General features: G+C 42.4%; 1 protein-coding gene across 1 annotated transcript in view; it reads left to right on the plus strand.

The window, feature by feature from the left end:
• Positions 1-22,267, plus strand: part of LOC146808853 (phospholipase A2 inhibitor and Ly6/PLAUR domain-containing protein-like) — a 120,451-nt gene that overhangs the window by 27,474 nt on the left and 70,710 nt on the right. Inside the window, exons 3-4 of the mRNA XM_085614244.1 lie at positions 2,527-2,682; positions 13,893-14,039. Of these exons, the coding sequence (XP_085470370.1) occupies positions 2,527-2,682; positions 13,893-14,039 (303 nt within the window). The remainder of the gene's footprint in view (positions 1-2,526; positions 2,683-13,892; positions 14,040-22,267) is intronic.

Below are 22,267 nucleotides of genomic sequence, written 5' to 3' on the forward strand. Positions count from 1 at the left end.
AATACTAAAAACTTCACGGGAAAGACATTTTGGTGAAACATTAACTGGGTTTAGGGAATGGATGAAGAAACTAAGTCAGTAAACAGTAATATATAGGGCAATATGCAGGGCAGTGTATTCTAGGTGTAAAATGAAGCTGCACTTTGCGTGTGTGTGTGAAGATGTGTCAATATTAAACATTGAATGAATTGAACAGTAAAATGTTTTACAATACATTTCAAATGGTTCAATATTCTTCCATTAATTGGCTTATTATACTTCATAAATCCTGTCCTGATCTATATTTACACCATGCCAACAAAATCATGCTTTCCGAGCCAGGTTGTGCTTTCATGCCAAGTTTGGTGTAGATCTGTCGAGAGCTGTAGGCACAAGAACATTATTTCTTGGGAGCAAACCTGAAAGCACATTGTTTTTCAACACATCCACTTAACGTTTTTACCCCTGCAAGGACCTGACAGGAAATTGGTTGCCGTTCTCTAAGCTAACTACCGAGGCAATTACGGGGTTTCCAGCAAATCTATCCATGGGGTCTAAAGTTCTAGGCAAATCAAAAAAGCATTTGCAATGCAATCGGTCTTGCCTTTGGGACGTTATATGTATTTAGCTATGCAGCACATTAGCCTGGGTGCTGAAACTTCTACTGTTCTTTAACATGGAGGGAAAGTAAATACCAAACTGCGTGACATGCCAGGTTTGGGAGCACATGAAGAGAAATATTGCCCTTCAGCAGGAAGTGGTATAGTCCAAAGCTCTGTTTTTAATATAAAATCGGGGCCTTCGGTGGTCATTTCACTGAAAATACAAGATTTATACAAAATATTATTGTCTACGGGTGCTCATGGAAGACAATTTCTATGGACTGGTATCTAGAGAATGCTAAAGTGATTCTGGTATTTTACAGACCTCTGCTGGTCGTTTTCTTTCAAAAAAATTAAATAGAAGCAGTTGCCAGAAAATTTAAAAAAAGAAAGTGCCTCAGCAGAAAGCAATTCTTGTATTTTACTGACCTCTGCTGGTCGTTTTCTATAAAGACAGTTAAATAGAGGCAGTTGAACAGAAAAAAAGTCCTAGGGCTGATCTCCAGAGCCCACAAAGTACATACACATATAAGTATATAATCTACTAAAGTGGTCTCAAATGCTCAACCTAAAAAGGCCTTTGCAATGGAAAGTGTGACTGAACTATAAACATACGTAGACATATTTATATGTACTTAATGACATTTAATGATATATTTAATCAAACATTTTTAAGATATGTTATATTACGCCTTGAAAAGAATAATATTGCACCATAAATTGCTTCTATTTTTCCAAGTGTTGGTGTATAGTGCAACATGTACTTTCTTACAGAACCAGAATATTTACTTTGCACCATTAATTGCTCCTTGCCGCATACATAGTTTGCAATGAATGTAAATGTTTCTCCATCAATTGATTGGAGTGTCTCTCCCTATAACTAAATATAACACGAGCCCCTGCACACACGCTCCTTCACTTGTACATCCATAGCCAGCCTCAGTGGTGGCTCGGATAGAGCATGCTGCGGGGCAGCGGGGTGGGTGAGGGGCAGAGTGGGGGAGGTAGTAAACTCAGACATACGACGGAATGGAGGGTAGTAATTATTACCTCTGTTCTGTTGTATGACCAAGTTTACTACCCCACACACTGCCCCTCCCCACCCTGCCCCACCATCCCCCAAGCACGCCATATGTGAACCGCCACATGCCACCTGTTGCAGACCCCAGAAACAGAGATACTTGCAGAGGATGCAGAAACATTGCAATCCCAGCTATCAACTGCAGTGAGACTCACATGGAGTCCTGCTGCCATCCAGAACACAAATATAAAAATACCGATGACAGAGAAAGAATGAGAGAGAGAGAGAGAGCAAGAGGCAGCGAAACAGAGTGGAGAATGGAGACAAAGAGAGAGAGATAAGAAGAGGCTGAGATAAAGAGACAGGAAGAGCAGGAGGAAAGATGGAGGAGAGAGAGAGAGTGAGAGAGAATGAGAGGGACGACAAAAGAGAGAGACAGAAGAGGAAGGAGAGAATCGGAGGAAGAGAGCATGGTAAGGCATGAGGTACAGTGAGAGGGAGGCAGAGGTACCTCTCCACGAGTGAGAGTGCGATAGAGAAGGGAAGGCGAGAGGCGAGGGCTGTGAGGAGGGAGAGAGTAGCAGAAAGGGATTGGGGGCAGAAGAAAAGGGGGGACGAAGGAGGAAGAACAGAGACAATGATTGGTCCAGTTCTTGAAGGACAACATTGGGCGCGAGCTGGTACAATCTGGCACCAAGGAAGCGCTATGGCAGGATGCCAGACACATTCTCTGCCCACTCAAAGGTCACTATGAGAGGCAACACATTATCCACATGGGCTCCTTTTCAGCACAGGCCCCACAAGGACCAAACTACATGTAATGTGCCGTCTGCTGCGATGATGTAGTGATGGGTAATGGACTGCTAATGGTGTGTGTTATCAGCCTCCGATTCTTATTTTTCCCTTTTTTGTGCTTTCTTGAAGTTGGCCAAGATCCGATTTATAACATCTTCAAGAACTGTTCAACTACAGAAGGGGAACACAAGAACGCCGCCTACCAGTGGAGGACCCAGAATTTCACCTACCAGTTGGTTCAGAGTTTCTGCACCTTCGATGTCTGCAACAAGAATGACATAGAGAGTAAGTGTGAGCTTTGTGCTAACCTCTCACCCGGCCGCCATCTTGGGCGCAGCCAGCATTAGTGCAGCAGCTTGGATGGGCCCAAGGGATGAGGGACGCAGTACACTCACTTAAGGGTATCTTCTCTTACCGATCCAGGTAGGGTGCAATTTTCTATTGCCTTATGGTCCAGGACATCCTCTCTGCGGCAGTTTCTCTCCTTACCATTGATCTCTGATTCTTGTTTGTCTCTCTGCAGTCACTGCTCTCCCTCTCTCGGGTTCTACTCCTAACCCTGTTTTATGAAGTATGAGGGTCTCTGTAGGCGTGCTCACAGCAGGCTGCAAGTCTCTACATGAGTACACCATGAGCATGCCTCTACACATCTCCACCTGAATACGCCTGCAAGCCTTTACACATCCCTGCAAGAATATGCCTGCACACCTTTACACATGCTTACATGAATACAGCACCCGCATGCCTCTACATATTCCTACATGAGTACACCACCTGCACACCTCTACACATCCATACATGAATACACCAGCACATGCCTCTACACATTCCTACATGAATACACCACCTGCATGCCTCAACACATCACTACATGAGTACAGCAGCTGCACGCGTCTACACATCACTACATTTGTACACTGCTTTCATGCCTCTACGCCTCTACACATCAACAAATGAATACACCACCCGCACGCCTCTACAAATCACTACATGAATACACCACCTGCATGGCTCTACACATCCCTACATGACTACATCACCTGCACGCCACTACACATCACTACATAAATACACCACCCACACACCTCTACACATCCCTGCATGAATACCCCAAGAAAAGTCTATATACTTTTCTACATGAATACACCACCCTCATGCCTCTACACATCCCTACATAAATATACCACCCACACAACTCTTCACATCCCTACATGAATACAGCACCTGCACACCTCTCCACAACACTAGAGAAATACACCACCTGCATACCTCTACTCAACACTACATAAATACACCACTTGCAAGCCTCTCCACACAACTACATGGATTACACCACCTTCACGCCTTTACAGATCCCTACATGAGTACACCGCCTGCAAGCCTCTAGAAATCACTATATGAATACACCCCCTGCAAATCTCTACACAACCCTAAATGAATACACCACCTGCAAGCCTCTACACATCACAACATGAATACACAACTTGCACGCCTCTTTGCAGCACTAGGTAAAAAGAGTACCTGCAGGTCTTTACACAACCCTACATGAGTAAGCTACCTGCATGCCTCTACATATACCTACATGAACACTATCAGAAAACCCCTACACATCACTACATGAATACACTACCTGCAAGTCTCTGCACATCCCTTTGAGTACACAACCTGCACAACTCTACACATCCTTACATGAATACACCACTTACATGCCTCTACATATTTCTACATGAATACATCACCCTCATGCCTTTGCGCATCCCTACATGAATATACCACCTGCACACCTCTACACATCCCTACATGAGTACACCACCTACATGCCTCTACACATCCCTACATGAATACACCACTTACACGGCTCAACACAGTCCTACATGAATACACACCCTGCACACCTCTAGACATCCCTACATGAATACACCACCTGCAAGTCTCTGCACATCCCTTTGAGTATACAACCTGCACAACTCTACACTGCTAGGTAATAGGCAATAAGAATTTATTGTGTAGTTAGTTGAAACCATTACAATTTTAGCATAAAATCATCAAGTGTGACAACATCAGTCCTGGGCGCAGTTCATGTAGTTTTGCTACGCAAAGCTCTGCGAAGTTCCAAAAAAACTTTGCGAAGTTCCGTGAGAGGCGGACTGCAGTGCGAACTGCAGTTTGTGCTGTTATTCCTGCCGCTCGGGTAGAAATTCTACCCGAGCAGCAGTTCGCACTCGCAAACTTACTGTTCGCGGTTGCGAGCGGGGAAAAATCTCCGCTGCACATCGCAAAGCAGTTTTCTGCACTCCACAAGCTCTGCGGAGTACAGAAAAGTCTGCAAACTCCGCGAACGGAGCGAAGTTCACCGCCCATGCCTAGACAACATTCCTATTTACATTTTAAATTTGTGGAAAGTTGAAAGAATCATTTGATTTTCTTAAATAAAACCTTGAACATAGTGTATCTAATACCAAGTTAGAACATTTAAGTCCAAAATGTAGAAATGTCCGCTAACTGCTTCACAGTGATTGTGTGGAAGCTCTAAGTCCGTACTAATAATTCAATACAGTTCTTATTACCAATCTGAGAAATAGGCGATATACATCTAAAACCGGAAAGGAAATTAAATTATGTGCAAGTTAATACCAAATAACAATCTTCCTCAATTACCATGTCATTTACATCATCCCAGGGCCCTTTTTTTGCTGCTAAGTAGTTGGAGTTCGTGTGAAAAAATGCGAATGTGCAAATCAATGTAGCGAGCACTTTAAAGATGGTGCAATCTTAAACAGCTTGGCACAAAGTGCGTCAAAACATGAGAAAAGTGTACCATGTACGAGTTGATGCCAGATGACAGCTGTTCATCTATACTGTGCCCTTTGTAGCAGCCACATAATTGAAGATTGTGCAAAATAAGCAAATTTAATGTAGCAGTTGTATAATGAATGGCACCATATTAAACGCTATTTGTTTGATATTTGCAGTAATTTGCTGACTTGTTGCAAGAATTTAGCTGCCCTGCATAATATCTGTAGCGACTGGCTGTTTAGTAATGCCATTATGGCTTGTTGGCATAATCTAAATAGGAGAGAACGGAAAGAAGGAAGTAGAAAATGCGGGGCCCGATTCACAGAACAAGCTTAAGACAAAATCCTAAACTTAGTACCATTTTGGTATTCACAGAATGCACTTACTACTTCTGGTATTCACAGAATGAACTTACTACTTTTGCGATTCACAGAATAAACGTACTACTTTTGCTATTCACAGAATGGATTTACGACTCCTAACTTTACGTCCGCACTCGGGCCGGAAATTCCGGCCCGGAGGCGGAGCTTCCGGCCCGGAGGCGGAGCTTCCGGGCCAGAGGCGGAGCTTCCGGCCCGGAGGTGGGGATTCCGGCCAGTGGCGGATCTCCGCCACTGGCCGGAATCCCCCACCTCTGGGCCGGAAGCTCCGCCTCTGGCCCGGAAGCTCCGCCTCCGGGCCGGAAGCCCCGCCTCCGGCCCGGAAGCCCCGCCTCCGGGCCGGAAGCTCCGCCTCCAGGCCGGAAATTCCGGCCCCAGTGCGGATGTAAAGTTAGGAGTCGTAAATCCATTCTGTGAATAGCAAAAGTAGTAAGTTTATTCTGTGAATCGCAAAAGTAGTAAGTTCATTCTGTGAATACCAGAAGTAGTAAGTGCATTCTGTGAATACCAAAATGGTACTAAGTTTAGGATTTTGTCTTAAGTTTGTTCTGTGAATCGGGCCCGCAGTCTCCAGCTGGGAAGATACACAGAAGGCGTAAGAGTGTCTCTTCCACCTGTTCTCAGAGTCTGCACTGATTGGACGGCTATGTTCGTTTCCATGTTGGGACCTGATCTTTTGAGCAAAAAGTTCCCAGTCAAATTAAGAGTGGAAAATGCTGTATGATTGGCGTTATGTGTTGGACCAGATACGGCTGTGGTGACCGGATCTCATATGAAGATAAAATCATCCAGCAGTGTTTTTTCTTTGCCAGGGCAGCTTTGTCCAATAGTCAGGCTTTTTGTTTTGCAGCATTGTGTGCTATTTTCTTAAATGCAGGGTAGCTATAGTTTGTGTCCCAGGCTTTGTTTAAGTTGAGAGTGAGTAATGCTTGGTCAAGGGCGGCTGGCCAGTCTTCCTTTCCTTTTGGGTGGTTCTTCAGTTCCATCCAGCAAAGCCCCTGCAAGGATTCTTCTTGAACTGCTCTCAGTTTCCAGCACAATTTTAGTATTGCTGTTTGCCTTTCCGGGAATTGATTGAATAGCCCAAATTCCAAGCGAACTTGTGCCTGAGATGTATATTGTGGAAACCCAAAAATTTGTTTGAAGTGGCCGGATTGTAGGAGATTCAAAACATTTGCATCTTGGCCCTTAAATAATTTGGAGCCATAAGTCAGGGTTGAGAGAAACTTAGCAGCAATACATTTTAGTAAATGGGAGTTTGAGAGACCCATTAGTTTCTGTCTTAGAGTGTTTAGTGCAAAACGTAATTTGTTCGCCTGTGCTCGTCTTTTGATTAGATGTTCTTTAAGTGTAAATCTGGAATCTACCACCACTCTTAAATATTTATTAGAACAACTCTATGCATCCCTACATACACACCTCTACATATTTCAACATGAATACACCACCTGCATGCCTGTACACATCCCTACATGAATACACCACTCACATGCCTCTACACATTCCTACGTGAATACTCCAGCGCATGCCTATAAGTTTTCATACATGAGTACATCACCCTCATGCCTCTACACATCCCCTCAGGAATACCCCAACACATGCTTGTACACTTTCCTACATGAGTACACCACTGCACGCCTCTACACATCTCTACATGAATACACCACCTGCAAGCCTCTACACAACACAATATAACTACACCACCTGCATGCCTCTACACATCACTACATGAACACACCACCTTCACAGCTTTACACATCTCTATATGAGAACACTGCCTGCATGCCTCCAGATATCCCTATATGAATACACCACCTCCACACCTACTTGAGTACACCCCCTGCACATCTTTACAGAACCCTACATGAATACACCACCTTAACACAGCTCTACACATTACCACATGAATACACCACCTGCATGCCTCCGCTCAACCTTGCATGAATACACTAATTGCATGCTTCTACACATCCATACATGATGAATATACCACTAGCAAACCTATACACATCCCTACATGAATACACCACCTGCACGCCTCTACACATCCCTGAATGAGTAAACTACCTGCATGCATCTAGATATCCCTACATGAATACACCATCTGCCAGCCTCTACACATCACTACGTGAATACACCCCCTGCAAGCCTCTACACATCCCTATGAGTACACAATCTTCACACTTCTATACATTCCTACATGAATACAGTACCTGCACGCTTCTACACATCCCAGCATGAGTACAGCACCTGTACACCTTTAGTCATTCCTACATGAGTACACTACCTGCGCACCCCTACACATCCTGCATAAGTACAGCACCTGCATTCCTCTACACATCCCTAAATGGATACACTACCTGCAAGCCTTTACACAACTTTATGGGAACACCATATGCATGCCTCTGCCTAGCCTACAACTCCCTTTTTAATACATTCATGTCACCCCTAAGGTAGGCCCTAAACAGACCTTAGGGTAGGGTGCAGTGCATTCAAAAATTTGCACATGTACCTTTAAGGTTTATATGTCCTGGTAGTGAAAAACATCTATGTTTGTTTTTCACTATTGTGAGGCCTATGTCTCCAATAGGATAACAGTGGGTTAACTAACCTTATTACATTTAATAAGTGCTAACTTTTGATTGGGAGCAGGCAAGAAAGTGTAGGAAAGTCATATTTGATGTCCGAGCAATTGTAATTTAAACTCTTCTTCAATAGTACAGTCGAGTTTCGCTCTATTTGCGGAGTTTGGGGAGTTTTCTGCACTCCGCACACTGCGGAGTTCGCGGTGTGCAGAAATCTCCACTTCGCGATGTGCGGCGTAGTTCTTTCCCTGCTCGAGATCCCGAATGGTAAGTTCGCGATCGGAAACAGTAAGTTCGCAAGCGCGAGCTGCCGCTCGGTTCGAATTTCTACCAGAGCAGCAGGAATACTAGCACAAACTGCAGTTCACACTACACTCGGCCACTCACCGAACTTCGCAAAGTTTTTTTGTAACTTTGCAGAGTTCCGTGTAGCAAAACACCGCAAACTACACCCAGGCCTAATTTTAAGTCACAATTCTGAAAATGCCCCTTTTAGAAAGTTGGAATTCTACTGCTCTAACCATTTGGTGCCTGCAGCCTGTTCCTGGGTCACGTGACTAGGTGTGAGTTGCTGTTGACCATTGTATTTTGCTCCCATACAGTCACAGAATAGAGGGCATAGGTGTGCCTAAATGGGCCATTTCAGGCAAGATGTGGTAGGTGGAACTGTGTGCTGCCCCACTTGTGCTTCAAAAGACTTCACGTCACATACACAAAGAACGTCATACTAGCCTACTGTGCCTGCAGACTGGTCGGGACCAGGGCAGGAAGGCAGAAAATTCCAGACAACTCTGTGGGGGGGGGGGGGTTCCAGACATTTCTCCCACTTGAAGTGGGCACCAGGTATAACAAGGGAACCATCAGACCCACTTTTCAGTTCACTTTCTCGATCTGCTGAAGGACTCCTAGAGGACTGTCTGTTGCTGTGTGCTGCTGTGTACTTCATAAGACTCTTTGCTGCACCAAAATCCTCTTCTCTGCCGCCTGAAGCCTGCTATGAGTCCCCCGAGGTCTGCCCTGGACTTCTAAATAAACCATGGACTTACAGAATGATGCCAAGGGCTAATCAACTAACTTGCTAATCAGAGCCTCAGGGACAGAATCAGCCACACAGGACTTGCACCTGGACCCTGAAGAGCAAGTCCTGACCCTCCAAGTGGTGCCCCTTCTGTTCTTGACTCTTGGAAGTGATGCTAAAGGTGTCTAGAAATTTTGGGACTTGGCAAATGTTTGAGTAAATAGTGCCATGAGAACTGAGAGGAGACCGAGCCCTACCTACATGTCAATTCCCCCCAAGGTGTACCACTGGTCGGCCTGACGTTCCGACAGCTCCCGCTATGTTCTTCTCCACAGCAGCAAATCCTCTTCTGCGGCTTCTCGCAGAAGGGGTGTCCGGCTTTGTGGAGCCCTTGTTAGCTTCTGCCTGTAGATTTGTCCCACTGAAGATCAGCCCTGGTGCCTCTCTCGAAGCTGAAGAACGAACGGCATGCTCTAGCTTTTAACTTCTAAACAAGAGACTATCTGAACAAAGGAATATTCACCCCAAACGTCGTCCATTGGCTCCCCGAGGACCACACCTCCTCTTCGGACACGACCGGCTGCCTTGCTCTACTGAGTTTTACCTTCTCAGACATTTGTTTCCAAAATATCTTCTAAGTTTGAAGGTAAGTGGAGACTGGGCCCAATTCACTTTTTTTTTGTATTGGACCCTCGCTCCATCCAGCTTTCAACTTTGCCCCGTGTCTAAATATCTGCGGTTGGCACTTTCAATTTAGGAGCTATTTTTTGCTTTACATTTTAGAAATTCATAATTCAGGCTTAGCTGATTGGATTTGTGTTGTTTTTGATGTTAAATAATTTATTAAAATATACTCTGTTTGGTGTGGGATTTTCTTGTGTTGTGTTTTCACTTTATTGCTGATTGTGTGCTGCATAAATACTTTACACATTGCTTCTAAGTTAAGCTTGACTGCTTTGTAGCAAGCTACGAGAATATTAACCACAGGGTAATTTAGTGACTTCTCGTGGTTCACCATGACAAGGATTGTGGATCTTGCTTGAGAAAGACTCACACCCCATCAAACAACAATGTGTTCTTCAATGCCTCATCCTTCATTTGTATGCTGACTATTTATTTTTCTATGTTTCTTTTGTCTTTTCTCTCTTTATTATTTTCACTAAAGCTACCTTTTCTCATTTCTCTTTCTGTATTACTTCTTTCTGTATGCTGATCTTCAATGTGATCTTATCTCTTATGGCTAATGCCTTAACACCTTCGCCGCGGGGCAAATTCAGCCGCGGTACGTGAGGGGGTGGGGTTGGGCGTGGGGCTCCCGTACTCAGGACGGCCCCCGGCCGTTATAAATCACGCTGGGCGTGTGCTCATGACGGCCGGGAGCCGTCCGAACTCCGCCCACTGATTAATTCTCTCACACAGGCGGGGAATTAATACAGCGTGGGTGGAGTGGCAACGTTTGTATGGCTCCCTGCCGTCATGAGCACACTCCTACTGTGACTCATGATGGCTGGGAACTGTCATGAGCACTCAAGGAGTTAACTTGTGAATTATTTCTTTAAATATAAAAGGTTTAAAACAGCCTGTCAAATGGAGGGAATTTTTGGAGTATAGAAGACAAGATTCTAGCTCATATGAACAAAGGATGGGTGAAGGTATTGTCTCTTGGCCTAGCAATCTATTTTCCAAGAAAATACGCTTGCAGATTTTAGACAAACGAATGGATAGTTATGGTAAATATGTATATGCTAAAGTTAAAATGATGATTTTGTTTATCACGTAATCAATATTTATGGCCCTATAAGAGATGGCCCTTTATTCTAGAAATCTATTACACAGAGGCTGTTAGATATAGTAATATACCTTATTTGTTAGATAGGATTTCAGTTTAATACACAATGTTCTATTACATAGATCATCTACTCTATAAATCTCTAAAACCTGCTCGGATGTATAAAGCCTTTTTCAAAAACACCACGCTTATCAATTGTGAAAGGCTTCATTTACCTACACAGAAAGAGTTTACATTCTTTTCTTATTCTCATCTCTGCCACTACCAATTTAATTCTCTCTTGCCATTTAAAAACCTCTGCTCCTTCATTTCTTATTGTAATTTAGGACAGATAGATATTTCTGACCACGCTATGATATATTTAGCTCTTAAAATTTACAACTTTACTTCTTCTTACTCTAAATGGAGAATGAATGTTGATGTTGTTTTGAATGATACTACTACATTAAAAATAGTGTCTTCTATTGAAGCTTATTAAATATGTAGCAACATAAAATATATTTTTGCTGGGGTAGCTTTAAAGCGAAAATAAGAGGCATAACAATATCATTGATGGCATTTAACAACAATCTTCCACCAATTTAATAGACATAGAAAAAAAATCCAATTCTGAACGTTTCTTTTTTTACATCTATCAACAATGCATATAAGTGGAAATTACAGAATCTTTGCTATTAAATTATTTCCATTGGTTAGTAAACCTGCAGGATTACAATCGGAAAAGCAAAGCTTTATGTAAATTAAAGTAAAGCAGGACAATTACTTGCTAAGTACATAAATATAGAAAATGATAAATCTCAAATACATGTCATAAAAGATAGCAATTGCAACATTATAGTAGCTGCCTTACATATTATCTATGAATTTTTTTAAATTCCAATCAACCCTATATATAAACTGGATCTTTAATATTTCAATTGATATTGATATGTTTCGAAAAATGTGTAACTTACATGTTCTTCCCCAATCTGGAATTACTATGGTACCTACTACCTCTTTTTGCAGAATTTGGTGAACTACGTGATCTGGATCATTTAAAATTGTATTACCTAAACCTGACACAGATCCCACTATAAAATAATTATTGTTCTATTTTCTTATTCAATCAAGATTGCAAAATATTAGCAAACTGCCGTGTTAAAGTGCTCAGTCATACCATCATCATTGAGCAGACCTATTTAATGAAAGAAAGATTTTCAGCTAATAGCACAAGACATGTATTACAAAATATTCCTACTTAATAGGATCCTATGAGCCTTCTTGCTTCAGATGTTGAAAAGCTTTTCATAAAGTTAACTTGCAACCCTTATTTCCGGTTATGAGATGTTTCCACTTTGGTGATAACTTTAGAAAAATGGTTGCTGTTTATAGACGCTACCTTCTCAAATAATTTTAAATAGATTCTTTTCCTCCTCTTTTCAATTATATTGAGACACCAGACAATGTTCCCCATTATCACCCTTGTTATTATTGCAAGCTATTGAACCTCTTCTTTGTTTCATGAGAAATTCAGAAGTGAACGGAGTAATAGAAATTAGAAAAGTGACTCGTATGTTTTCTACATATGCTGATGAATTTCTATTACTTGTTCTTAGTCCTGGCAGCTCTATTCCAACTATATTAAAACTCATAAATAGTTATAGTGTAATATCTGGTTATTCTTCTTTTCTTTGTAAACTAGAAATGTTCTCATTGAATGTCTTTTGGTGACTAGATATACTTTTAATATTTTATGGTGCAAAGACAAATTAAGACATCTTGTTAATTTGTCCTCTAAATCAGTAAGAAAACTACATAAAATTAAATTGTGCATATATTATTAATGCAATCAAAGAGAAACTTGATAGATGGTCATATGTTTACTTAGATTGGTAGGGTAAGAGAGGCACTATTAAAATGGGCATTGTTTCACAAATATTAAATATACATTCAATGCTTCCTATTCAATTTCCCATTACAGTCATCAAGTCCACAGACAGAATTATCTTCAAATTCATCTGGAACAAGAAATCACCTCGAACTAAATACAATAAATCAAGAACATGCCTGCAAACATGGCCGGTTCTAGGATGTTTTGGGCACTGGGTAGAAATAAAACGTGTGAGGCCCCTATAAATTGCATAGAGGTGACACATTCAGGGCTGTTTGCATCTGAATATGTGCCCCTGCTCCTGAGGTTGCAGCCCCTCCCTCTCAGCCACCTTTAAGCATGGCTTAACAGCTCATCAAGGTGTGAAGGTTGCTTCTCTCCAGAGAGGGTTAAGACTGCTAGGGAGCCACAAGGATGGGCAATAGTCTTCCCATTGTGCCACTTCGTGGGTGCGGGGTGGAGGCCTAAGTGTCTGACAAACCTGAGGAATGTGTCTTCAGGCATCTGGGAATGGGGGCCCTCCTCCCCTTGAGTTTGCCTTGCTACACCATAGCAGTGAGGCCAGGGGAAAGGGGCCTCCTAAGGTAACGCACTTGCAAGGTGATAACTGTGGCATTGGTGCGGGCCGAAGTAAGAGGGCTGACTTAGGGGCCCTGGGCAGCTACCCACACATGCCTAGCACTGGCCCTGCCTGCAAAGCTTTTCTTATTAAACAAGGTACATTATGCTTCCAAGAGCCTTTTTCGTCAAATTTACCTAAATGGGTTAAAATCAAACAGCATATAGTAAATCCAGTTCCACTACCAATTCAGTTATCCATTGCTAATTCTAATATATTTATTAATTACTCCTCTAGCACTAAAATAACCAAACTGGTACTTTCAGTTTAGCGTTTGAATGTTTATTTATACTTCCACAATTCACACAACATTATTTGATTCATTATCAATCCTACCTCTTTGTCTTCCTACCTGCAGCAGTTTTCACTGCACATACCTCAATCATACCTTTGTATGAGCAACTTCAAAAATGAACTGCTCCTTTCCTTTTTTCACAGTTCCAATCCAAAATGCAACTGAAAATGGACTATACTGCGAAGCCTGCCTTGATCTGAATAATACCAGCTGTCAGCCATCAGGAACTGTGAAATGCACAGGGAAGTTGAAAAACTGTATCTACTTTGGAGGAATCGGTCGTTTCGCTGGTAGGTTACCATCATGTCTGTGTGACTCATACACACACCATTGCATACATATACACACACACCATGACATACTTGACATATATATATGTATATATATATATATATATCGAGCACGATCCAGCATTAATCCGTTGAACGAAAAGAGCAGGAAGGGACCACCACACAGCCAAGTCTTTTTTCAAATTCAAGTGCTTTATTTCATACTTTCAGCCAGCATGACGCGTTTCGACCGGGGAACCTATTGAACATATATATATTCAATCCCAATCCTGGTGGAAGCAAAACAGTCAAGCACAGACTCCGTGAAGTAATGGCAGAAACAAAGTTAAATCCAAACAAAAGGCAAGACGCGTTTCGACGGCGAACCGCCTTGGTCACTTCGTATTAAACACACTTCTGTGGCACATAAATATGTTTCTTTACAGTTGTCAGGGCAACCACCACTATGTCATCATAGACATAGACAAACACTGTGTCGTTTTTGACATGAGATAGCAAAAACTAAGGAAAATAAATAGCATGACAGTTGTGCCGGAAATAAAATTAAAAAAGGGAAAAACACGAACAATAGATACATGTATTAATGGCATACACATATCGGATTGATGAAGTAGCGTGTAAGGATAACTTATAACTGATCGTGTGTCAGAACGTCCTGATTGCAGATGTAGACATAGAAGAAGCATAGGAGTGCCTAAGGGAGCTAAAGGAGTAAAGAGAAATCTACATCCCGAATGACAGGTCGGTTTGCTTAAATACATCTACCTACTAAAAGCGTGTGATACCTGAGATGGTAAATACGGACTCTGATTGATAGTTCCCTACCCGGGTGTCTGAAATGATAGAATACATTCCAAGTGAACAATAGGGTCGGAAACAGACAGGGGGTTGGAAAGAGAGTTACGGGAAGTACAAGTGTAGACCTAACTAAACAAAGAGAGTCCGTGAATATCAGTATAATAACAGCGGGTAAGTAGATGAAAAATTGGAAAATCAGAAAAATTATCGCCCTAGTGGGCTACAGGGTGGGGGACCTATTGAGTAGACAACCAAGACCTAGATATCAGTACTTGGTGAAAAATGCCCCCTAGGGCAAAAGTTTATAAAGTGAAAGCAGGACGTGGATAAAGACAGAGAAAATTGAGAAGAAAACAGGAGGGTTGCAGAGAAATGTTAAAGCAAAGGAATACGTTAGAAAAACATATATTACAAAATGAAAAGAAAGTGTGGATAAAGCGTGACAGAATTGAGGAGAAAGGACGGGACAGACAGCGAGGGACAGAATTACAGGTGTACAGTTAACCCTTCATCCGCATTCATTCCATTGGAAATTTTAGAATTGTAAAGGATGATATAGCGTGATTCCAATCTCCTGAGGGATAATTGTCTGTTGCCTCCCCTAGGGTTTTTGGGGATGGTGTCTACCACATAGAAAGACAGATCTTCCGCCTTGCCTTTGTGGACTGTGTTAATGTGTCTGGCAACGGGATAGGTAGGGTCGTTGTGTGTGATGGCTCTCAGGTGTTGCAATATCCGAACATGCACAGGGTGGATAGTGCTACCCACATACTTTTTTTCACATGTGCATGTTAAAACGTATACTGCAAAGTCTGTTTTACATGTGTAATGCCCTCTGATAACATATGGGGATTGTCTGAATGGTAAAGCAACTCTTTGGTATTTCTGCCATGCTTACATGCCTTACATTTGGCGCATTTGAAGGAACCTTTGAGCAATTTAAGCCAAGAGCTCTCAGATTTAGTTCTGCTAGGGGCATGGTTAACTATTTCCTGCCTCAGAGATTTGGCTCTTCTGAAGGTGATTTGGGGTTTCTTACTGATGGTTGCACCTAGAACAGGGTCATTTCTGACTGAGTTCCAATGCCTGTAGATAATTTTGTGAACTTGGGCATGGTAGGCATTAAAACCAGTGACTAATCTTGGGGTGTTGATGTTAGAACACTCTTTAGTTGCTACAGGGGTGGCTGTCCCTATGGCTAAAAGCTCTTTGCGGGTTTTGGTTGCAACTTTAGATTTAGATTTGGCGAGGGTTTCTTGGCTGTATCCTCTGAGAGCTAATCTATTACACAATTCGCCTGTGGTTTCTTCAAAACCAGCATTAGTGCTACAATTGCGTTTCATGCGGAGGCATTCAGCATAAGGTATGCTGGCTTTGAGGGAGGTGGGATGGAAACTATGCGCATGGAGTATGGCATTACCTGCAGTGGGTTTCCTGAAGGTTTTAGATTGTAATTTATCTCCTTCCACAAATAGCTCAAGGTCTAAAAAATGTATGCTCTCTCTGCTCATGTTACAGGTGAAGCTAAGATTTAAGACATTATTGTTGATTTCTTCAGAGAAAGCAGTAGCGCTTTCTACAGAGCCTTTCCAAAGTATAAATATGCCGTCAATATACCTAACGTACATTTTTACTTGTTCTGAGAAAGCAACATGATGTTCCTCCTTGAGTACCTGCTCCTCCCACCAGCCCATATGCAAATTAGCATAGCTGGGGGCGAAGCAGGTACCCATGGCAGTGCCCTGCAGCTGTTTGCACACCAGGCCATCAAAGATAAAGACATTGTTTTCCAAACATATTTCAGTCATCTGAACAATCATCATGGAATGCTGAAACATTGACATAGGTTTTCTGCCTAGGAAGTGGTGAAGTGCTTTAAGTCCATCTGTATGTCTAATGCTCGTATACAGAGAGTTGACATCCAGTGTCATCATCAGATAGTCTCTTTCCCATTTAACATCATAGATTTTTCTGAGGAAATCTCCTGTGTCCTTAATGTATGCAGGAAGGCTGCACACGAAAGGTTGTAAGAAATGGTCTATGTATCTGGAGGTGTTTTCCACAAGTCCTCCTATGGCAGCAATGATGGGTCTTCCTGGGGGTTCCACTGGATTTTTATGGATCTTGGGGATCAGGTATAGTTGATGTAGTACAGGGTAGACGCATTTGAGAAATATATATATATATATATATATGATTCAGTTTTAACTGATAAAGATCTTTTACAACGCATTCATGGAAAAAATCAATTTTGTTCCCTGGGGGGAGTTGTGGGTAAAATCTAGATTTTGGTTTGATATTGGAGATTCCTGCCCCAAGCTGCACACAATAAGTTTGTACCTGTCCCCCTCCTTCTTGTGGAGCTTGACTTAATTCCAACAACTCAATTGCAAGGATTTTGAAAAAGAACTGGCACATTCTCCACATGGACCCCACAATATCTCCAATTGTGGGAGACCATCCCAATGTGACGTATCGAAGGGCAAAAAACCTAAAGGACAAATTGATACACAGTCATTTTCAGGAACTTAATAAACCACAACCATGGGGCAGACCGAAAGGCTTTTATAAGTGTGCAGGATGCAAAGTTTGTTGCATCGCCAAAACAACGAAGGAATTGCCAATGGCTAACAATAAAATATGGAAAATTGAACAATTAATCAACTGCAAAACTCAATTTGTTGTATATGCCCTTGAATGCCCGTGTTCTAAAAAATACATTGGAAGTACTAAAAAAGAACTCAAATTACGAATTTTGGAGCATGTCCGTGCCACAATTAACTCTGATCGCTGCAACGCGATAGCAAGACATGTGGAGAAAGAGCACAAAGGGGATTGGAAAACCCTAAAATTTTATGGCATTGAAAGTGTTGGACCAAACAAAAGAGGAGGAGATCGGGAATTGGTAATGAGACAAAAGGAATCCAAACACATCATGAATTTTCGAACTTTGAGCCCACATGGCCATAATCAAGATGAAGAATTACACTGCCACCTTTAATGACATTTATCAGATAGTAAATGATGCCGACTCTCTTAATTTCACTTCAAAAAAAAACCCCTTTGTATTGGGACATGGTTGAACTTACTGTTGAAACTGGGACAGTCCACAGATTTGGATGTGGAATAATGTAGCCCACTAGAGGGCATTAATCTGTGTATCCGTATTTAATGCTAATCACTCATACTTATTGATTGATGAGTCAAATGCTTAAGTGAAACATGGGATTATCATTTATATAAAGTTCTTTGCCCACTAGAGGGCATAATTTTTGTATCTGTTTTGAATTTCAATCATTGACACCTATCGCTTTGTGAATTAATGCTGAAGTGAAATACGGGATCATCAAAAAATGTCAGCATCGCTTGTTAATAATTATTGTTTGTACAAAGTTTTTTGTAATTAGTTGAAAAACTACATGTCCCATAATGCCTGTATAGTTGACAGGAAGTGATGTAACCCGTTTGAGCTTTTCCGCAGGGTTTTTTCATTTTAAAAAGCAAAATCACAATCATTACTTTACCTGTGAGCAAGGTCTCCGTAGAGACCGAAACGCGTAAGGTTTTCTTTTGCTGGATGCTGTAATAAACGTTTTGGAAATTTGAACGAATACCTGGTGGTATTTTCCTTGAACCTTTTACACGGGAGTGCACGAGGAACAAACCTTCCCTACGGGAAAAACTGAATCACTTATTCCGCAGCGGGTCCTGCTGCGCCTCGCGTGCACCGCCAGAGAGAACCCGGAAGCCTTCGACCTTGGGCCAGACCGAATCATATATATATATATATATATATATATATATATATATATATATATATATATATAAATTCACTGAAAAAACCATAGGTTTCACACATGTTATAGTTAGCGGAAATTTTACTGATAAAAAACCAATGAAATTCCCCCGTTATAGTTAGTGCTGGCAACTATAACTCACGCGACCGCAATCCTCTGCTGATGCTAATACTGTATTTAGACACTTATTTGCCCATGTCTTCTTCCATACATTTTTAGCTATACATATATTACAAATATTTTTTTTTCATAAAGACACATATGTCATCAGCAGAAGATTGCGGTCGCGTGAGTTATAGTTGCCTACAGTAACTATAACGGGGGAATTTCATTGGTTTTTTATCAGTAAAATTTCCGCTAACTATAACATGTGTGAAACCTATGGTTTTTTCAGTGAATTTGCAAGGTTTTTTAAATGCTAATTCCTAACTATAACGTGTGTGAAACCTATGGTTTTTCAGTGAATTTGTACGGTTTTTTAAATGCTAAGTTACTTTACGCCATTCGTGGCGTGCGCGCCCACTTAATGCAGTTCGTTCCGTGCGCACACGGTGCGCTTCGCGCATCGTGCGCGCACAGTAAGCACGCGGTGCGCTTCGCGTACCGCGCGGCCACTTTACGCAGTTAGTGCCGTGCACGCACGGTGGGCACGCGGTGCGCTACGCGCACCGCGTGCCCACGTTACGCTAGATGGGCCATGTACGCACGATGCGCATCGCGCACCGTGCGCACATGGAGGACATATGATGCACTTCGTTTTGAAAGGTAATATTTTCATTTTTCGTAATTTTTATAAGCCATGCACAAATGGTACCCTTCGGGCACCATTTGCACACGGGGTGGAGAGAATGTGGATAATTTTTTTTTTTATTTTTTTTTTTTTAAATATTATAGTTTATCTCTTAATTAATAAGCCATGCAGAATTGGTGGCCTTCGGCCACCAATTGCACACGGGGTGGGGAGAGTGTAGATAATTTTTTTTTTTTTTACATTTTTTACCGTACGCGTACGGTAAGCGTAATCGGCGAAATTAGCGAAAAAATAAAAATTCCGTTTTTGCCCTTGAGGGATCTTTGGGGACTCCCTCAACATGGCTATGTGTGTGGGAGCTGTCTAAACAGCCACTTTACATGTTTTTGTCCTTTATATTTTAAACATCACTCTCAGTGCGAGAGAGAAAATGGCGGCCGCCGCTTCCTGGTTTCGGCGGATTCGAATGTTTACTAAGATCTAAGAGCCAATCAGAATCGCGCTCGCGCACGCCACCGTACGCGTACGGTAAGCGTACCGTAAGCGCACCGTAAGCTGGCTCCGATATATATATTGATTTAAAGGCTATTTTCTCAGAATCTACTGAACAGATTTACACCAAACCTACAAAAGGCACTTCCTTGACCTGAGGACTACCTCTCTGCCAAATTTCTAGTAATTCTGTTCAGCCGTTCGGGCTGTAGCCCTGTCTAAAGGTCCTATGGAAAAATGCATGGGAAAAACGCGTTTTGGGACCCCCCGTTTATCTCAGCCCCCGCTTGACGAATCCCCCCGAGACTTTCAGGGTAGGAGCGGAGCGTAGCGCCCCACCTATTTTGAAAAATTCGCGAGGATTCGTCGACGGGCGCCAAAGTTATTCAAAATAGAATGTTGCGGATTTCCTATGGAAACGTGGTCCTAACTATAGGTAATATATATATATATATATATATATATATATATATATATATATATATATATATATTGCATTCCAATGAGCCCGTAGCTTTCAGGAGTCACTCGACAGCTCGCCTCTGCGTCGGCATCTTGAATGTAGATTAGAGAGCCCTACGCGTTTCGAGGCCATCCGCCTCTCGTCAGGGGCTGGCTTTCATTACTGGCGCCTGAACACTCTCCTTAATTTATGCATACTTGATTGATTGATGGCCCCCAGTGGGCCGCGCTTCGTGCGCCGAACTGCATGCAGGGACATGTGGTCCCGGAAGAGAAAATTAGATGCCCACAGTGGGCTCCAGGCAGCGAGTTTATGTAAAAGCATTTTCTTGCCTTAGTAGGAATCAAGAAGTCGAGGCAATGTCCTTTGTAGTTCGGGCTTGCTGTGCTGCTCGGATGGACATAGTTCCCAGCCGCAGCCTCTGCATTTTAGATGGTGCTCTTGTGGAAATATGGATTTTCCCGATCAGTTATGTCCCCTATCTTGGACCCCAACGGTTCTATGTGCATGTCACAAGTACATGTATGTTCCCTCCAGTTCCAGTTATGAAGACGCAAATACATGTGCGTCCACCGTCAACATGCCCTCTGTCAGATCCGCCATGACTAGGCCGGATATTCCATTCCTAAATATGAAAGGCCACCGGCTTTATATGGTTCACTTATGCCATTTTACAGTCCAGGCAAGTAGGCCCTGATTCTGTCATCAAACTCCTCTTGCTTTCTGCCTCTGAAAACTCCAGTTCGAGCCTGCATCTGTGACCATGAACTTTGTCTCATTCTCTGCGCGGCTCACGAAGCCTGACATCAGCCTATTCTCTGCCAAGAACTGTATTTCGCCTTCGAGTTATCTGCTTCCCCCTCAGCCGATGCATTCCTGACTAGTAGTTTAAGTAAACATCCTTCCAGCTACCGAGCAAAAGGCTCGACTTCTCTGTCCTCATGCAAGTAATTCATAGCCCTGTTACCATGGAATATTCCTACCCCCTCGCTTTCAGTGTAGACACTTAGACGCTTGTACACGCACGCACAGTCAGTATAGAATATATTCTGTCCGAGAGTCCTTCTTTTGTGGATAACATAGTTCTTTAAACATAGGATGTTAGATATGATTTGGGATTAGGTTGACTTGACCTCCCAGACTTTTTGTCTCCACATGTAGAGCTAAATGTCAAGTCCCCTTCACCCCCTAGTTGCACGTCAATCACACGTCATACTGCTGCGCACGCATCTATGCCAAGTATTATCTTATAGATCCACCTATATGTGACATCATAACCAATTATGTTCCTTTTTACTCCTTATTACACCCATTTTTTGGTTACGCAGATAGATCGTCATTTTCCTTATCAATTGTTACGCCTATTGCATTCGCTTCATTGTAATGTATGTACTATAAAGGTTACTTCTTGTCAATAAAGTATGTACTTCACTTCCTGAACCTCCGTGGTGATGGAACTTGGAGCAACCGATTATAATCGATCATTGGAATAAAGCCCATTCCGAACCTCTAATACCACGGATTCTGCCTCTCATTTTACTGAGCTATTTAATTATGTTTCTGTATCAAATTAAGTCCAGGTAAAGGAAAATTATTTACCACATGAATGGCGCCCGAATAGGGACACTTTCTCATCTCACGCGCCGGCGGTGCGTTGCAGGCCCGGTCTCCTGCCACAGCTGGACGGACAATAACGCGTACCAGCAGGATTTCCTGTATCTCCCTCCGGTCAAGCGGGGGCGACTGAGACTGCGATCAACACCCAGACGAGGCGGTGAGGAGTGCGAAGTATCCCGACCAGAGCCTAGCTGAGAGAGCAAGATCCGAGGTATACAGAGACCCACCAGTTCGAAGTCAAGCCCAGTGTCCGGCGAGTCGAGTCGAGTCCAGTCCGGTTCAAGTTCAAGTTACCGAGGCCTTCCGTTTC

The sequence above is a fragment of the Triturus cristatus genome, chromosome 7 (assembly GCF_964204655.1).
Source record: "Triturus cristatus chromosome 7, aTriCri1.1, whole genome shotgun sequence".
Classification (NCBI taxonomy): Eukaryota; Metazoa; Chordata; class Amphibia; order Caudata; family Salamandridae; genus Triturus; species Triturus cristatus.